This window comes from Rana temporaria, chromosome 3 (assembly GCF_905171775.1).
Source record: "Rana temporaria chromosome 3, aRanTem1.1, whole genome shotgun sequence".
NCBI classification, from domain to species: Eukaryota; Metazoa; Chordata; class Amphibia; order Anura; family Ranidae; genus Rana; species Rana temporaria.
In genome coordinates, this window is record NC_053491.1 from 171353760 (window position 1) to 171373778 (window position 20019).

General features: G+C 42.8%; 1 protein-coding gene across 1 annotated transcript in view; it reads right to left on the reverse strand.

Moving 5' to 3' along the window:
- The window catches only part of LOC120930398, a 102482-nt gene that overhangs the window by 60366 nt on the left and 22097 nt on the right, over window positions 1-20019 (reverse strand). Inside the window, exon 4 of the mRNA XM_040341590.1 lies at window positions 13122-13229. Within this exon, the coding sequence (XP_040197524.1) occupies window positions 13122-13229 (108 nt within the window). The remainder of the gene's footprint in view (window positions 1-13121; window positions 13230-20019) is intronic.

The following is a 20019-nucleotide window of genomic DNA, read 5'->3' on the forward strand; positions in this document are numbered from 1 at the left end:
AATCTTTCCTTACATTGAGCTTCAATCACAATATAGATTTAGTAAATGCAACGATATCACTTCCATATGCCATACTTAGAAAGCCCTCATTGGACCCCACCAATCTTAACAACCTCTTTTTATCAAAATTCCTTGAATGTCTAGTCTTCAAATGACTGAGCGACCACCTCACTGAGAATAACGGGCCAAATCCACAAAAGGGATACGACGGCGTAACTGCTGTTACGCTGTCGTATCCCTGTTCCTAACTATGTAACTGATCCACAGAATCAGTTTCTCATAGATAGGCAGAAGATCCGGCATGTGTAAGGGACTTACACTTCCGGATCTTAGGATGCAGTACTGCATCCGCCGCTGGGGGCATTTCGTGTCGAAATGCCGCCTCGGGTATGCAAATTAGCACTTACAGAGATCCACGAAGCTTTTCAGCTTCGTTTTTTCTCCGTAAGTTTTAGTTTGCAAACGCAAAATTAGGGCTGCTTTTACAAGGTGTAAACTATTTACACCTTGTAAAAACAGACCTTTCTATCCAGCGACGCGATTTTTTAATTTTGAATTTTTTTTTTCGCGCCGTATCTTTTTTTTTTTTCGACGCAACTTTATTGACCCGTCGCAATCCACAAAGCTCGGCGTAACGTAATTTTGCGCTATGCACGTCGGGAAAATGACGTCATGAGCATGCGCAGTACGGCCGGTGCGGGAGCGCGCCTAATTTAAATGGGAATCGCCCCCATGAAAATAGGAACGCCTTGCGCCGGCGGAATTTAAGTTACACAGCCCAAAATTTCTAGGTAAGTGCTTTGTGGATCGGGCACTTAGGTAGAAATTTTAAGGCAGTGTAACTTAAATGGAAAAAATTAAGTTACGCAGGATCTTTGTGGATTACCCCCAACCTTCCTGTTCCCTTTCAGTCTGGATTTTGTCCTCAACACTCCACAGAAACATCTCTCCTAAAATTTTCAAACGATCTGCTAACGCCTAAAACCAATGGACACTATTCTGTACTCCTACTCCTTAAAGGAGTTGTAAAGGAAAACATTTTTTTTGCTGAAATGACTGTTTACAGGGTATAGAGACATAATAGTTAACTGATTCCTTTTAATTATTAAAAATAGATAGAAATCAATCATATAATGTACCTACAGTTTCAGTTTCGTTTTTGCATGTTTCCTGCTTCTATGCTGCACAGAGCCAATACAGGGCAGTGATGGTTTGGAAAACTAAACTGATTGGTGTTGAGGGGTTTTAGACACACAGGGCCGGATTCAGAGAGAGATACGACGGCCATCGTATCTCTGAGTTCGGCCGGTCGTATCTATGCAACTGATTCAGAGATATCCCTAAGATCCGCCAGGTGTAAGTGTCTTACACCGTCGGATCTTAGGCTGCAATTTCAGGCTGGCCGCTAGGTAGCGCTTCCGTATGTTTTACGCAAGGAATATGCAAATGAGGATTTACGCCGATTCAGCTTTTTTTTACGTTTTTTGCGTTTGGCTTTTTCCGGCGTATAGTTACCCCTGCTACATGAGGCGTAGCTAATGTTAAGTATGGCCGTTGTTCCCGCGCCGAGTTTTGAAATTTTACATCGTTTGCGTAAGTCGTTCGCGAATACAGCTGGACGTAATTTACGTTCACGTCGAAAGCAATGACGTCCTTACGGCGGAATTTCGAGCATGCGCACTGGGAATGCGCCGTTCAAATAAAACGTCAAAAACGCGGGGTCAACACAAATTTAAATAAAACACGCCCCCTACATCCCCATTTGAATTACGCGGCCTTACGCCGCAACACATACGTTACGCCGCTGTAACTAAGGGCGCAAGTTCTTTCTGAATAAAGAACTCGCGCCCAAAGTTAGAGCGGCGTAACGTATCTCAGATACGTTACGCCGGGGCGGACAGATACGCCAATGTATCTGAATCCAGCCCACAGTAATCACACCTCCTTCATTAGTGACCACAGAGAGAAGCTCCCATGACCTTTTTCAACAGGAAACAGACAACCGGGAAGTGTTCAGAACAGAGAAGGATTAGAGCAAAAACGAACAATGAGGACATGGAACCAGGACTGCAGTAAGGTAAAGGAAGCTATTTAGCTAAAAAAAAAAAAAATTCCTTTTGTGACCCTTTAACCTCTCTGCTGCCTTTGACACAGTGGGCCACCCCCTCCTCATTACAGCAAGGTGAATTTGTGACTGATAAGCTGAATTTATTAACTTACGGTTAGGGTGTGCAATGTTTTGGCAGCACATTGTGCCAAATTCTCAAAAGGGATACGCAGGCGGAACTGCTGTTCAGCCTGCGTATCCCTGTGCCTATCTTTGGAACTGATCCTCAGAAGCAGTTTTCCAAAGATAGGCAGAAGATCCGACATCTGTAAGAGACTTACACTGTCGGATCTTAGGATGCAGTACCGCATCCGCCGCTGAGGGCATTTCGTGTCGAAATGCCGCCTAGCGTATGCAAATGAGGACTTACGGAGATCCACAAAGCTTTTCAGCTTTGTGTTTTCTGTGTAAGTTTACGTTTGCATACGTAAAATTAGTTCTGCTTTTACAAAGTGTAAACTAGTTACACCTTGTAAAAACAGACCTTTTTTTCGATCGCCGCGATTTTTTTTAAATTTTGAATTTTTTTTCTCGGCGCGTAACTTTTTTTTTACCCGACGCAACTTTATTGTCCCGTCGCAATCCACAAAGCCCGGCGTAACGTAATTTCGCGTGCTGCCCGTCGGGAAAATGACGTCACGAGCATGCGCAGTACGACCGGCGTGGGAGCGCACCTCATTTAAATTGTCATCGCCCCCTGGAGAAGAGGACCGCCTTGCGCCGGGAGAATTTAAGTTACACGGCCTGAAATTTCTAGGTAAGTGCTTTGTGGATCGGGCACTTAGGTAGAAATTTTAAGGCAGTGTAACTTAAATGGCAAAAGATAAGTTAGGCAGGATCTTTGAGGATTTGGCCCATTGTTTTTACATTTTTTGGGAGTGTTTCAAAAGATGCACTGAGGTGTTGGGGCAATAAAGACAGCTCTGGAACTGACTGTCAGCAACAACTGCCTGATGAGGCCAAACTAACAATAGCCTAAAAGATATCATTAAACATAAAATAAATTATAAAAAAAAAAATTACAGTTTATAATTTTATTGACAACAGCCACAAGGCTGCAGTTTTAGAGGAAGAAATCAAAATAAAACTATTATTTATCAGAAAAAATCCAGAAATCCTGCACAGATTCGATGCACACTGTCAGCAGCTTTAGTAGACTGCAATTTAGGAGTGTATTACTTCACCGAAGAAAAAAAAGGCATACAACAGGCAGGTTATTATTAGGAAATCAAAATCGGATTGTTTTGTTTCACAGAAAAGTCAGAAATATTGTACTGATTTAATGCACAGTATTTATATAGTTAAAAGCATTGGGCATGCTACACACACTAAAAACAAAACAAAAAAACATGAAAGTACACAGGGCACGCACAGTGCACCCAGTCCTTCTGGCCTGCTGCCATTCCTTCCTCCTACTCCCTGTCAATTATCAGCTCCGACTAATCAAAGCCGTGAGTTGCTCTGTACATACAGCACCTCTAGCAGCCGCTGCTGTAAAAAATAAAGAATCTGACTTAAAGGGGTTGTAATGCATTAAGGTGAAAGAACATCTTGCAGTGTCCTGCCCCCCGAGCCCCCGTTTTACTTACCTGAGCCCCGAATTTCCATGGGCGCGATCCCACGTTGCTGTCTCCGCGGCTTCTTGGCTCTTCATTGGATAGAATGATCGCAGTGCAGCCATTGACTCCCGCTGCCAATCAAATCCAGTGATGTGCACGCCGGGGGGCGGGGCCGAGTCATACACTCGTCGGCTATTGATGCCGACTGTATGACATGGGAGAGAGCTTCCCAGAGGGGGTTAGCTATTGTGGGGAGGAGCCGTGAGACCCGGCGTGGGACCCCAGAACAGGAGGATAGGGGCCACTCTGTGTAAAACGAACTGCACAGTGGAAGTAAATTTGACAAATAAAAAACTGAACCTTTACAATTCCATGGGCAGAATGTCCAGAGACATTTGTTGATTAAAAAAAAAAAAAAAACGGCAGACATTCTGTGTGTATATCAGTCTGTCAGAAATGCATGCTCAAAGGGATGAGCTTTAGTCTGCAGATGTCAGTTAGGCCTTGTTTATGCTTACCTTTGGGGGCAGTAAAAACATGACATTGCGTTTTTACCGCCTCCCCAACCACTTCCCCTTAAGCTGTGTGGCAGTGCAAATGAGCGCTTAAAAGGTTACTGCACTTTGAGGTGAAAAAAATAACAATTAAAAAAATATATAGCATATACAATTGTTACACATTGTAATTTAATGTTATTAAAAAAATACCTTTCCGTTTCAATCTGCAGCACAGTAATTTTCTGTAAAATTCAATGAAATATGGTAATCAGGAGGCTTTTTGTACACAGGTGTACAGGACGCCTCCAAAAATTGCATTTCCTGCTTGTGTGGTTGGCTTACTGATTTTCACAGAAATCTACACTAAGACAAAAGTCAGATTTCAGCAACCCTTGCAATAGAAATGCAAGGGATGCCTGAAATAGACACTGAAGCTTTCCTCATTAGAACACAGAAAGTGCATCATTTGATATATAATGAACTAGGCCCCCCTATTCAGAATGAGTATGTGATCAGTCTGGTGAAAGAATGAGCTTTTCCTTCACAGCAATAAAAAGGCAGGAATCTGCTACAAAGTCACCCCTCGCATGAGAAAAAGCTCCCCCCAACTCATCTTCCCAATTCTCAGCTCCCACGGTCGTCTCCCGCACATATGCAGGCCGCGGCGGCCGGCTTGCTGTTGCGGCGCCGACACTTGCAAATATGGGCTACTAACAGTATATGGTCGTGCATGGCTGGGGGGGGGCATGTCGCTCCCCCATAAGCGGCCGGTGACTGGCTGCATATAATATGACTGGCAGAGGTGGAGCCCTAAGCACCGCCTATCCTCCTCCGCATGGCTTTCCTTCACTGAATCATCTCCTTGGCACTGGGGCAGGATCTGGCTGTGACGTCAGGAGGAGGAGAGAGAGAGAGAGAGGGAAAGAAAGAGGAGCATGAGGGAAATTCCCCAGGCCAGGACAGCAGGTACAATTGAATACATTATATCACTATTACATTTGTAATGTGAGTGTGTACATGCTCATTATAGAAATTAATATAGCGATCATGTTATTCAAATAAAGTAATCCATGCTACAAACTCATTAAACAGTCCACATTTACTGATAGTTCATGTACTGTGGACTGTTATTGAGTTTGCATTGATTTCAGCATGCATGGAGCACTTTATTGCAATATCATGATCTGCATATTAATTAACTGTTTAATTCTTATATAAATAAGAATATTCGCTGTTCTAACACTGAACCACCTCTTCGCCAATCAGGAAGCACAGGTGTGTTAACCATCACCTGATTGGCTGAAACGACAGGCGCTGTGATTGGACGCCTATAAGGAGGAGGGGAGGAAACGCATGGAGGACACAGCTCTCCGCCATCACCTGCTGCCCCACGAGATAGGGTAAGTGCCGGGCAGACAGCGAGTGGGCGGGGGGGGGGGGGTCACAGTGTTGATATTTGATGGGCACAGTGGCGACATTTGATGGGCACAGTGGCAGCATTTGATGGGCACAGTGGCAGCATTTGATGGGGCACAGTGGCAGCATTTGATGGGGCACAGTGGCGGCATTTGATGGGCACAATGGCAGCATTTAATGGGGAACAGTGGCGGTATTTGATGGCACAGTGGCAGCGTTTGATGCAGCCCACAGTGGCTGCATTTGATGGGAACAGTGGCTGCATTTGATGGGCACAGTGGCTGTGTTTGATGGGGCACAGTGGCTGCATTTGATGGGCACACTGCAAAACAGATTACAGGGCACATATGCAAAAATGACATTTATCCTGCAGGGCTAGTTAAAAACACCTGAACATTGAGCTCCCTCTTCATAACACTATCCTCAACCCCCGCCAGTGGTGTATTTAGCCACTGTGCCATCAAATACAGCTACTGTACCCATCAATTGCAGCCACTGTGCCATCAAATGCAGCCACTGTGCCCCATAAAATGCAACCACTGTGCCCATCATACAAAAACATACTTGGGGGGCACACTCTAAAATGCTTTATATCTAAGACGGTGCTGCTATAAGACCAAAGACAGTACAAAACAGATTACAGTGCACACATGCAAAAATGACATTTATCCTGCAAGACTCGTTAAAAACACCTGAACATATTTAAAAATACGGGGGTTTTGTCACACTATATGGTCATATAGTGCTAAGCCCACTTACTGCGACAAAGTAATAATTACCTGTATTAATTCACAACCATATATAAAGCCACTTCCTAAAGGCCTCCAGTTATCCCCTGATGAAGTTACGTGACTGTAACGAACACATGCGGGAACGCAGGGCACCGGAAGTGATATTGAACGAGTTCCCGACTCGTTTTTGATATGCCTGTCTGATACTTCACATTGTGAGTACCTGTTTTTATTATTGCTGCTGATTCCAATAAATGTTTTAAATACTACACTATCGAGCATCCCTCTTTACATCCCCCCCATGCCCCAATGTGAGGCTATCTGATACAGACACACCAAGGACACTTAAAGGGGACTTTTATGCCAAAGTAAAGATACATACCAGCGGAGCCTGAGACGTCAGGAGCCACCAGGAGATTGAAAGACACACTCATACGCTGTTACCTTACAGCGGTAAGGTAAGGGGACACCTGTACCCTAAGTTGCACGGAGAACCAGCAACCACCTATCGGTAGCACTCCATACCAGAGATTGACTACCAGCACCAGCACCTTCACCCTGATCACTGTGCACACACAGCCATCCATCCAGCTTGCACCTTATGGACATTATCTGCACTGCATTTTTTTTAAATTCGTTTTTTGAAATTCATTTTATGGAATTTTATGGAATTTTAGTGTGAATATATTTATTTATGGTTGCACATGTCACATGATGATGCCATTTTAAAGATTTTATGAGTTTATTCTCACATCTATTTTGTGGTACACTTTTCTTTTTTGCTTGAATATTTTTTTTTATTGAAAAGGTTTGCAAAATATACATAAAAGTACAATAAGTCCATATCAATAACGAACAAAAAATAGCCTTATCCATAAGAACATCAGCTAAAAGATACAGGCAAACCTATCCATAATGACAGAAATTCCCATACAACCCTCCCCCCCGAGCCCCAAGAGGGAACACACTGCCCCGGGGTTGGGCGACCTGGAAACCTCCCAGATGCACAATTAGCCCCCTTAGACCAACATAGCTTAGGATAGGATTATCATATTGATCATAGCTCCGGATCAAGACTAGTTCAAAGAGGACTTAAGGGTCAACAAAACATATGGGTCAAAGGAGATTAGTGTACCCAAAAAAAACCAAAAAAAAAACAAAGAAAAAAATTAGAAACGTATGTAATTAAATGATTAGATCGGAATAGACCCTCTCGGGCCTGGGCTGTAATTTTAAACAACTTGTAGAGACCATTACAGTGGAGAGAAGAGAAGGAATAGAAAGAGATAGGGAGAGTCAGAGCAGGGAGGAGAAGACAGTAGATCAAGAAGCAGAAAGCTCACGGAACACACGGAGGGCCTCACACATCGCAGATTCTAAGAGCACGAGAAAGGGATCAGAGGGGGACTCCCACATATGTTGCCCAAGGTTCCCAGATGAGCTTGAAGCTATCAACTGAATCGAGAATTACGTTGGAAATCTTCTCGTTTGACATCATCCACGAGATTTTTCTCTTGGCCATTAGAATAGAGACCGACGGAGATTTCCAAGCCTTGGTGATAGTCATCTTTGCCCCTAATAAAATAAAAAATATCAACGCCTGCAAGCTTTTGGGAATTTTGGGGACAGGGCTGTTAAGTAAGGCGATTGCAGGATCAAAAGCCACTCCTATCCCTGTGACCTTTCTAATAAGATGGAAGATTTTGTGCCAGAATGATCGGATCCTGGGGCATTCCCATAATATGTGAAGGAATGAACCAGAAAGTCCACACCCCCTAAAACACAGAGGGGAGGATTGCGGATAAAATTTAGCAATACGGGTTGGAACTAGGTACCAACCGGTCATGACCTTGAGGCATGTTTCGGTAAGTGACACATTCAGAATGCCTTTATAGGAACGAGCTAGATTAGAATGCCAGCGTTCCAACGACCAATCGAGATCAAGGTCATGTTCCCAGTTTTTCATGTAAAGTGCTTTCTCCAGATAAAATAAATTAAGGATATACCCCCCCTTGTGTCCATGGCTGAGGAGCACCACTGTTCATATTGAGTCACAGTAGGCTGATCCGTACAGGTCCTCTTAATCTGGTGTAAAAAGTGGGATATTTGAAAAAATCGAAATTTCTCAGATGATGGCATTTTTAGTCTAGATGAGCAATAACCTAATGTGAGGGGTCCGTTTGAGTTAAAAAAGTGCCCAATCCTATATAAGCCTTTGTCAAGCCACCATTTGAAGGCTGTAATGTCTAAACCGGGTGGGAATCGGGGATTGTGGAAGATATGTGCAAGAGGGTGCCAATGAGATACCACTGATGATAGTTTATGTAATGAGTCACAAAGAGACATAGAGTGGGACAAAGTAGGAGCCAAAATCGGTGGTCGGTTCCTCGGATGGGACCATAACAGGAAATCTAGAGTAAATTCCGGGGTTGCTGCTCTTTCCATGAAGACCCAATCTGGCTTGGGACCTTTAAGGTAAATTATAGAAAACTGACTAAGTTGGGCAGCACGGTAGTACCACCACAGATTCGGAAGACCGAGGCCCCCCTTCAGCCTGGGCCTAAAAAGCACTGATTTAGAAAGGCGGTTCCCTTTTTTCTCCCAGATGAATTTAGTTATGGCAGATTGAAGGGAATCAATATATGATTTAGTGACCGGGATGGGAAGGGAGCGGAAAAGATATAAAATCTTGGGTAGGAGGGTCATCTTATCTGCATTTACACGGCCAAGCCACAAAAGATTATATAAGGACCATTGACGCAGATCATCCATTAATTTTTTAACCATGGGTGGATAATTATATTTGTGGAGAAGCTCAACCTGTGAGGTGAGGTTAATACCTAAATAAGGAATAGAAATAGAGTTCCAGGAGAATGGGAAGTTGCTCTTCAAGCTATCTACGTGTGATTGAGGGAGAGATACATTAAGTGCCACCGATTTAGACATGTTAATTCTCAGACCTGATATGCCACCGAATTCATTAAGGAGGTTTATAACGTTAGGGGTCGAAGTGAGTGGAGCTGTGAGAAAGAGGAGGACATCGTCCGCAAACAAGGCACATTTATGTGTCGATTGTCCACAGCGAACCCCTTGTATGTCAGGGTGATTTCTGATCGCGATGGCCAAAGTTTCTATGGCCACAGCGAAAAGAAGGGGAGAGAGGGGGCAACCCTGTCTTGTTCCCTTTCTGATGGGGAATTGTGCCGAAAAGTGACCTTGGAATCTAACCTGTGCCCTCGGTTGGGAATAAAGTGCTTCCAATGTTTCGATAAAGTAAGGCCCGAAACCCCACCGACGAAGCAACTCAAAAAGATATGGCCATTCAACCGTATCGAATGCCTTTTGCAGATCAATAGACAGCAGGTAGCCCTCTTGGGGGGACCCTCCATCCCAGCCTGACCTCATAAGGGAAATAACATCCACTGCCCTCTGTATCTGGTCCGGTCCCTGTCTTCCCGGGATGAAACCCACCTGATCCCTAGCAATGTATGAGCCAATAAAGGAAGCCAGTCTATTAGCCAGGGCTTTCGTCATTATCTTCATATCGTTATTAATTAACGAGATTGGCCTATAATTGCTCACTTCACTAGGGTCCTTCCCTGGTTTGGGAATGACCGATATGAACGCTAAGTTTGCTAAGGGATCAGATAATGGATCATTACGCATGGAATTGAAGAACCGAACCAGATAGGGAACCAGAATCTCAGAAAAAGTCTTGTAGTAATGGTTTGAGAAGCTGTCAGGTCCTGGGGCAGTATCAGTCTTGAGATCTTTAATAACATCCCGAATTTCTGCTAGTTGGAATGGTGAGTCCAGGATAGAGCGATGGGAATCAGAAAGTCTGGGGAGAGGGACTTTCCCCAAGAAGGTGTCAAGGTCTGTTTGGGAATGTCGTGCATCGGAGGAGTATAGGGTTGAGTAAAATGATTGGAAGGCCGTTAAAATCTTTTTGGGGTTTTGGATCAGGTGGCCATTCGAAGCCCGAATCTTGGGAATCGCATATGACCGTACTTTAGGTGAAAGTTTAGCTGCTAACTGTGGTCCGAACTTATTCACTCGCATATAATATTTACTTTTCTGCCATAATAAGTGTTTGTCCGCCGAGGAAGTGAGAGCCAAGTTGAGCGCCAGTCTGGCAGAATCAAGCTTGGCAAGGGAAGCCCGGGAAGGGTTCTGCTTGTGGGAATTTTGTGGTACACTTTTCACAGTATTTGGACACTTTATTAGTCCATTTTTTATACTGTCGCAGCAGATTATTTATATTTTATTGTTGCTATTTGACTATTCATTTATTGCCTTTCAAGTGTACCTGTAATGTAAGCACATTTGCACTTTATCACCTATTTATGCACAGCGCAGCACTACTTCTACATTTATATTTTAACCACTTGCTTACTGGGCACATATACCCCCCTCCTGCCCAGGTGAAATTTCAGCTTCCGGCACTGCGTGCTTTAACTGACAATTGCGCGGTTGTGCGACGTGGCTCCTAAAACAAAATTGACGTCCTTTTTTTCCCACAAGTAGAGCTTTCTTTTGGTGGTATTTGATCACCTCTGCGTTTTTTTTTTTGCGCTATAAACAAAAAAGAACAACAATTTTGAAAAAAAATACAATATTTTTTACTTGTTGCTATAATAAATATCCCAATTAAAAAAATAAAAAAAAATTTCAGTCTAGACCGATACGTATTCTTCTACATATTTTTGGTAAACCGGTCGTGTGTACACTTTTCGACGAGGAAACTCGTCGAGCCAAAAATAGAGCATGTCTTCTTTTTCCTCGACGGCAATGGAGAAATTTGGCTCGCCGAGATCCTCGACAGCCTAACAAGGAACTTGACGAGCAAAACGATGTGTTTCGCCCGTCGAGTTCCTCGGTCGTGTGTACGAGGCTTTAGAGTAAAAAATCAGCAGCCCTGCATAGGATGGTATAAACTGCCTCTCCCTGCAATCACTCTCTGATCTGTCTCTAATTTGTCACAGGACTGTCCAACACACCGTGCGGAGGGCAGGGGTCAAGTCCTGGGGAAAAAAGTGTGGGAACTCCCACCCAAGATCCACTCCCCCACCAAAAAATAAATAAGAATTATACGCTCATATGCATAATTACTAAACCACATGTTTTTTTTCTTTTTTGATCCACTGTACCTTAGTAAACCTTTATGTTACTAGCCGCTTCCTGTATATGGATTCATCGGGTAGTGTGCTCCTGGGAACAATGACAAAAGCTCCCAGGAGACATTGCGGCATCGAAGGAAGTGAAGGAATACCGCACACTACCCGATGAATTCATATACAGGAAGCAGCCAGTAACATAAAGGATTACTAAGGTTCGCCTGCCGCTGACAGTGACTCGAGCTGGGCATCGTCGCTTATTGAAGGATTGGCTCGGGCGGCTCGGCTGCTCTAGTGCTGCAAAGGGAACTGCGTTCCTGCTGTGAAAAAAGTGCAGGAACTCCTTTCCCACGCGTTCCCGCAGGACTTGAGCCCTGGTGGAGGGGATTTACTAAAACTGGAGTGTGCAAAATCTGGCACAGATCTGCATAGGAACCAACCAGTTTCCAGGTTTTATTGCCACAGCTTAACTGAGCAAGTTGAAGCTGATTGGCTACCATGCACAGTTGCACCAGATTCTGAGTTCTCCAGTTTTAATAAATCTCTCCCAGTCTGTCTGTGACTCAATGTAAAAATATATATTTTTAGCAATCTTTTGCAGCACCTACCTCTAACTGTACACACTCTGTGATCTGTTTCTTACTACTCCTTTGGGGGATCATTTATTAATGGAAAATAGACTTTTCACCTTGCAAGGGGAGTTGCACTTTACAAGCGTATTTGCCCCAGAGCTAAGCTAATGGGGTGAAGGTCTGCTGACATCCATCATCCAATCCTGTGCAAGCAAAAAATATGTTTCTTTTTTTGGACTTTGGTATTCTTTGCAAAGTGAAATTTCACCATTCACTGAGCTCTGGGGAAGATTATCATGCAAAGTACAACTTCCCTTGCAAGTTCTACCTATTGGTCTTTAGTAACCAATCCCATACCTCGTAATAAAAAGATATTGCCGCGCTGGCCAAGTCTAAAAGGTGGGGTACTGCAGCAAGCACTGAAGGTAGTATCAAGACCCAGGTAAATATAAATGTAGAAGTAGTGCTGCGCTGTGCATAAATAGGTGATAAAGTGCAAATGTGCTCACGTGACAGGTACACTTGAAAGGCAATAAGTGAATGGTCAAAATAGCAACAATAAAATATAAATAATCTGCTGCGACAGTATAAACAATGGACTGATAAAGTGTCCAAATACTGTGAAAAGTGTACCACAAAATAGATGTGAGAATAAACTCATAAAATCTTTAAAATGGCATCATCATGTGACATGTGCAACCATAAATAAATATATTCACACTAAAATTCCATAAAATGAATTTCAAAAAAACGAATTTCAAAAAAACACAGCGCAGATAATGTCCATAAGGTGCAAGCTGGATGGATGGCTGTGTGTGCACAGTGATCAGGGACCAGGTGAAGGTGCTGGTAGTCAATCTCTGGTATGGAGTGCTACTGATAGGTGGTTGCTGGTTCTCTGTGCAACTTAGGGTGTAGGTGTCCCCTTACCTTAACCCGTATTTAAAGTTCATCCTTAATAGCAGATCATAAACAGATTATATCAGAAAATATTCTGATTGGTTGCTTTGGATTACAGCACTGTGCTCTTTGGGTTATAGAAAATGTCAACATTTTAGAGGCTAATTTTGAGACGCAATTGTATTGTATGTACAAAAAAAAAGGAACGCACTTAGAACATACCTTTTGCATAGATGAGGCTTGTAATGCTTTAGTATACTGCAATACTGCTTTTCCATGCCGATTTATATTTTGAAAAGCAATACCTAAGTGATAATAGGTTTCATAAATCTGAAACAAAAAAGCAATATTACTGTAAAATCTACAAAATCACATTGATATAAATACATGTACAACCAAGAATGCTTTTGCTTACAGACAGAAAGCTTTAAACAAATTCTCAATGGAACATAAGCAATATACACTCTGAGCATCCTATTCTAATGCCGCGTATAAACGACCGTTTTTCGGGTTGTAAAAAATTATGTTTTTTTTTTATGTCATTAACCACTTAAAGCGGATCTCCACTCTAAAGTGGAGTCCCGCTGATCGGAACCCTCCCCCCCTCCGGTGTCACATTTGACACCTTTCAGGGGGGAGGGGGGTGCAGATACCTGTCTACAGACAGGTATCTGCACCCACTTCCGGCCCTACGATACGGGCAAAGGACGGGTTTTTTCCTTCCTTCCCGTCCGTCCCCCCGTTGTATGCTGGGAACACTCGGCTCCCAGCACACAGCGGGAGCCAATCGGCGGGCGCAGCGCGACTCGCGCATGCGCCGTAGGGAACCGGGCAGTGAAGCCGGAGCGCTTCACTTCCTGGTTCCCTCACCGAGGATGGAGGGGGGAGCAGCAGGGTGACGAGCGATCGGCTCGTCATCTGCTGTGATCACCGCTGGACTCCAGGACAGGTAAGTGTCCTCATATTAAAAGTCAGCAGCTGCAGTATTTGTAGCTGCTGGCTTTTAATATATTTTTCCCGTGGCACATCCGCTTTAAGGACCGCCTAATGCCAATATACGTCGGCAGAATGGCACGGCTGGGCACAATCACGTACCTGTACGTGGTTGTTGAAAGCTCCGTGACCGCGGTCGCGGGACCCGTGGACCTGATCGCCACCGGAGTCCCGCGATCGGTCCCCGGAGCTGAAGAACGGGGAGAGGTGTGTGTGTAAACACACCTTCCCTGTTCTTCTTTGTGGCGCTGTCATTGATCGTCTGTTCCCTGATATAGGGAAAGGCGATCAATGACGTCACACGTCCAGCCCCACCCCCCTACAGTTAGAAACACATATGAGGTCACACTTAACCCCTTCAGCGCCCCCTAGTGGTTAACTCCCAAACTGCAATTGTCATTTTCATAGTAAACAATGCATTTTTATAGCATTTTTTGCTGTGGAAATGACAATGGTCCCAAAAATGTGTCAAAATTGTCCAATGTGTCCGCCATAATGTCGCAGTCACGGAAATAATTAGTAGTAAAAATAAAAAGCATTTATAAAAATGCTATAAAACTATCCCCTATTTTGTAAACGCTATAAACGCTATCGTTAAACGCTTATTGCGATTGTTTTTACCAAAAATAGGTAGAAGAATACGTATCGGCCTAAACTGATGAAAAAAAATTTTTTTTATATATTTTTGGGGGATATTTATTATAGCAAAAAGTTAAAAATATTTATTTTTTTTTCAAAATTGTCGCTATATTTTTGTTTATAGCGCAAAAAATAAAAACCGCAGAGGTGATCAAATACCACCAAAAGAAAGCTCTATTTGTGGGAAAAAAAGGACGCCAATTTTGTTTGGGAGCCACGTCGCACGACCGCGCAATTGTCAGTAAAGCGACGCAGTGCCGAATCGCAAAAAGGGGCCTGGTCCTTTACCTGCATTTTGGTCTGGGTCTTAAGTGGTTAAAAACGATTGTGTGTGGGCTCCAGAGCATTTTTCACGATGTAAAAAATGGCCATTAAAAATTTCGAACATGCTCTAATTTTTCACGTAGTTTTTAACGTTGTCGTTTTTAACGTTGCCGTTTTTAACGTCGAAAAAAATGGTCGTGTGTGGGCTTTAACGACGTGAAAAAACGCACATGTTCAGAAGCAAGTTATGAGACGGGAGCGCTCGTTCTGGTAAAACTAGCGTTCGTAATGGAGATAGCACATTATGTTGTAAATTATTGCATTGTGTAATGCAGCGCATTCTTTTCTTCTTTTTAATGCTACACTAATCCAAATATTTTGCTGCTGATATTCTCACATAGTTATGACAAGCTTGTTACTTTTTTATTTATTGTTATCTCATTAATATATTTGATTTTTTGGAAGCCAGATCGATCTCCCTCTAAGGCCGTGTACACATGATCAGTCCATCCGATGACAACGGTCCGAAGGACCGTTGTCATCGGTTAACCGATGAAGCTGACTGATGGTCTGATGCGCCTACACACCATCGGTTAAAACGATCGTGTCAGAACGCGGTGGCGTAAAACACAACGACGTGCTGAAAAAAACGAAGTTCAATGCTTCCAAGCATGCGTCGACTTGATTCTGAGAATGCGTGGGTTTTAACTGATGCTTTTGCATACTAACCATCTGCTTTGACCTATCGGTTAGGCGTCCATCGTTTAAATTTTAAAGCAAGTTCTACATTTTTGACCGAAGTATAACTGACCAATGGGGCCCACACACGATCGGTTTGGACCGATGAAAAGGTCCTTCAGTCCGTTTTCATCGGTTTTGACCGACCGTGTGTACGCGGCCCAAAAAGTTTTCTGCATATTTTAAATCTTTTAATGTAGATCTTCTTTTTTGGTTATTAATTGGATAATATTTTAGACTGCTTTTCATAGATTTTTTTTTTTTTGGAGTGTGTCAAGTTATCACAACAACATTATTATTTAGTATAATTTACCCACAAGGAGGTTAGTGTCCCTTGTTAATTAGAAATGTTATTTTTTTAAATGTCCCTGCTTACTCACTAGCAAACTCTCTATTTTTAATAAAAACACATGGTCAAGTTTTGTCAGTAAACAAAAAATCCATTTATTCTGGTGCTACATAAAATAAAGGCTGAAGGCAAACAAAAAACTCAGGTTATAAAAACAAAAAAGCCAGGAAGGCAGGACTGGAGAGCCTGCTTGAATTTGTGCAGCCACAGATCCCCACAACAAACAACCAAGGATGTCAACAAAAAAAATGGGACCATGAGAGAATCACAAATCTACTAATTTCCTGGATTTGGCGTTTGAGGAGATGGTGGAAATGGTGGCAATATTGAGGAGGGAGGATTATGATGCTAAACATGGCCCATACAAATGCCCTAATAAGGTGAAGGCCCAAATAATGGACAAAGTGGTCCAAACTCTGTACCACAAATTTGGGGTGCGCAGATTCAAGGAACAGCTCCGCAAAAAAAGGTTCTGACATCAAATTGAGGGAGCCGAAGCAATACCAGAAAATTAAAAGAGTCATTCGAAAAAGTAAGTAATTTTCCTGTGTACTTCAGATTAGTATTTTAATATCATGGTGCTGCATGTACCTTTTCTTTCATGTAGTACAGTTCAAGATGTCAAGTTTCATGTTTGTGGGCACAATAATTGGTCGTATGAATCATCGTTCATTCGCTCACTAATAATAAAAAACGATCTTTTTGTCTGATAGTGTTTTAGAAATGTCATCATGCCTATTTAGGCATGGACAAATGTAGTTAACGCTGTATCAGACAAAAAGATCGTATTTTATTATTAGTGAGTGAATGAACGATGATTCCTACGACCAATTATTGTGCCCACGAACATGAAACAAGATCTTGAACTATTTATGTGAGAATCATTTTCAATGCCAGGTCATCCGATTGGAGCCGTTGGGCGAACTCTGTCTGGGCAAACACTCCGCCGTGATACATCCGCCCATTTTTCCCCACATCCACAAATAGGAAATCATAATTGGCCGACACCACCGCCATCATCACGATACTATAGAACCCTTTATAATTAAAATAATAGGACCCCGAACGGGGTGGTGGCACGATGCGGACGTGCTTGCCATCAATGGCTCCTCCACAGTTTGGAAAGTTCCAACGCTGGGAAAACTCCAATGCCACAGTCTGCCATTCATGTGGCATAGAAGGGAACTGTGGAGTAACAAACAAATAAATAAAAATTTGAGACAAACATTGCAATCAGATTATCCAAAAACATTCTTGCCAAAAAAACAGTATATCATTAATTTGAAGGAGTATTTTAGGACAAAAAAAATAATAATGGATCACTAATCAGATTCATCACCACCTCTGATGGCCCAATAAAATTTTGTTTTTGGGGAGGGGGGTTCAAGATAAGTTGGGGACCTCAGAAATAAAGGCTCTAGCACTCTGTCTGAATTCCCCAAAAATATTAAATGCACACATTTTTTTTTGGGGGGGGGGGGGGGTTGGGGCAAGCACTACAATGGAACAGACAAAATACATTGGGAAGTGACTAGGCTAGGTGTGTTTGGGCCCAGGATAGAATGATGGAGATTTTGGCTATTGGAAATATGCATGTAGGCCAAAAAAGGAGCATTAAATGCTTACAGCATGCATGGGGACAAAGGGGACATTCACAGCATATTACAAACATGTTAATTAGGGACTGATTCAAAAAATACAATACATTAGCAAGCATTAAATACATAGATTGTGAGGTTAAAGGACAAAACTTACCTTAATATAGTCCTCCTGCAGGACTTGGCTTATACAGAACAGGTGTCTGGGGAGAGCCTGGGGGGAGATGCCTGTCGAGAACTTGAGGTCCTGCAAGCTTCTCCCTGTTGCCAGGTAGCGCAACGTAGCAACTAGCCTCTGCTCAGCAGTGATGGCTTCCCGCATAACGGTTTCCTACCTGGTGATACAGGGAGTCACCAAAGCCAAGAGCTGCTGAAAAACGGGGTCAGACATCCTCAGAAAATTCCTGAAGTCATCAGGGTTATTCTCCTGGATCTCCCGAGGCAGAGGCATATGACAGATTTGGAGCAACCAATTCTTGGCCCACAAACTCCTCCTCACCCTGTTCATGGACCAGAGCCGGGATAAAGCAGAAATCCCAGCACCAAGCACAGCACGATCTCCGCGACGAGAACGTACCCACAACATGGCTAGAAAACGGTCGTCTAATCAGAACAATCTAAAAGAACGCACTGAAGAACAGCAAGGCCTCTGAAGAACAACCTGAAAAACAGTAACGAGCGAACAAGAACGCACTGAAAGACAGATACGAACCCACAAGCACAAACTGAACACCAGAAAACGATCTTTAAAGCACGAAGCACCAAACTTTTACTAACGCGCGGTAACACGAAATCAGCAAAAGCAGCCCCAAGGGTGGCGCCATCCGCATGTAACTTCCCCTTTATAGTGCCGTCGTACGTGTTGTACGTCACCGCGCTTTGCTAGAGCATTTTTTTTTCACGATCGTGTGTAGGCAAGGCCATTTTAATGATCGGGTTGAAAAACGTTGTTTTTTCTACACCATTAAAAACTTCATTTTTTACAACCCGAAAAACGGTCGTGTGTATGCGGCATAACACTGATTTTCGTATATAAAATTTGTTCAGCAAGGTGTGATTGCACAAAAAGATCTCAAAATATTGTTAGCACAAGGAGGCCTTTTCAAATGTTTGTTTATAGAGCCAAATCACTGAATGGTACATTGATATTAAATATCACCAGTGTTTCAGGTCCTATCAGAAGTAAAATAGGCTGCAATGATATTGTAATAAATTAGTAAAAGTAGCTTATGCTTGAAACATTTCTGTACCAGATTTTTTCAGAGGCAGCCTTTGATGTCACGGTCACACCTACTGACAGTTTGCGTCCACCTGACTTTCTCAAAGGCAGCCTTTGGGTGTAGCCATGTTAAAAATCACTGATCACCAACATTACCAGTAAAAACAATAAAAAAAATAAAAAGTTCATAAATATATCCCATAATTTGTAGGCGCTATAACTTTTGCGCAAACCAATCAATATACACTTTTTGGGAATTTTTTAACAAAAATATGTAGAAGAATGCATATTGGCCTAAATTTATGAAGAAATTCATTTTTCTGGATATGTATTATAGCAGAAAGTAAAAAATATATTAATTTTTGTTCAAAATTGTCAGTCTTTTGAAGACCCTGTGAATGCATGAAGAGAGGAGACCAGGGACAGTGATGGATCATGAGTGTTGTCAGGTAAGGGATTAGGGATGGCTGGGGGGTAAACAGGTAGTGGAAATGTTTTTTACCTTAATATAGAGAATGCCTTAACTTCTTCCTGCTGAAGGTACACATATATGCGGCCTCTCAGCGGGTGGGTGTTAACACCAAGACCCTGCATATATGCAGCCCTATGTAACCATTTTTCTGTGCTAAGAGCGCCTGCCCTGCGTGCTCCCAGCAGTTACTGGACCGTAATACTCCCTATGCATACTTGTGATCAGGGGCTTTCCGATCATGTGACCATTGTAACAAAGAATCACAAAGGTCACATGACCCAAAGGGTCAGAAGGCATAGCAGGAAGGGGTTAAGGTAAAAAACCTGTTGAGTTTAGAGCCACTTCAACTAGCCTGTGCACTTTGCAGTCAGCTCTTCCCATAGGATGGCATCCTTTTGGATACTACCTTTTTGATAAACATTCCCTTTCCACCGCAATAGCTTACATGTAGAGGATTTTGTGGTTATAGCTATCGAACAAGAATAATAATCCAGCAAGATTGAATATCCAAAGAAATATTACACAGTAGGAAAAGTTGGCTTCAGGTACATCGGAAGGATGGCAAGTGCACAGGTGCAAGGTTCAGAAGCCAGCTTTTGTGGAAAATATGGGTGTTAAGCAGCATACTGGACATTGGTCAAGAGTATAGAGCAAATAACTGGAGTCTTTAAAGCCTCATACACACGATCGGACTTCCATCTGACCTTTCCGTGGATTTTGCTCCAAATGGGCGTTGGCCGTGAACTTGGTATGCATACACATGACAGGACTTTTTCAGCAAACTTTCACCAAATCACGTGGTTTTTCAGCTCTTTACCGCCACCCTTTGGGCAACTTCTGCTATTGTT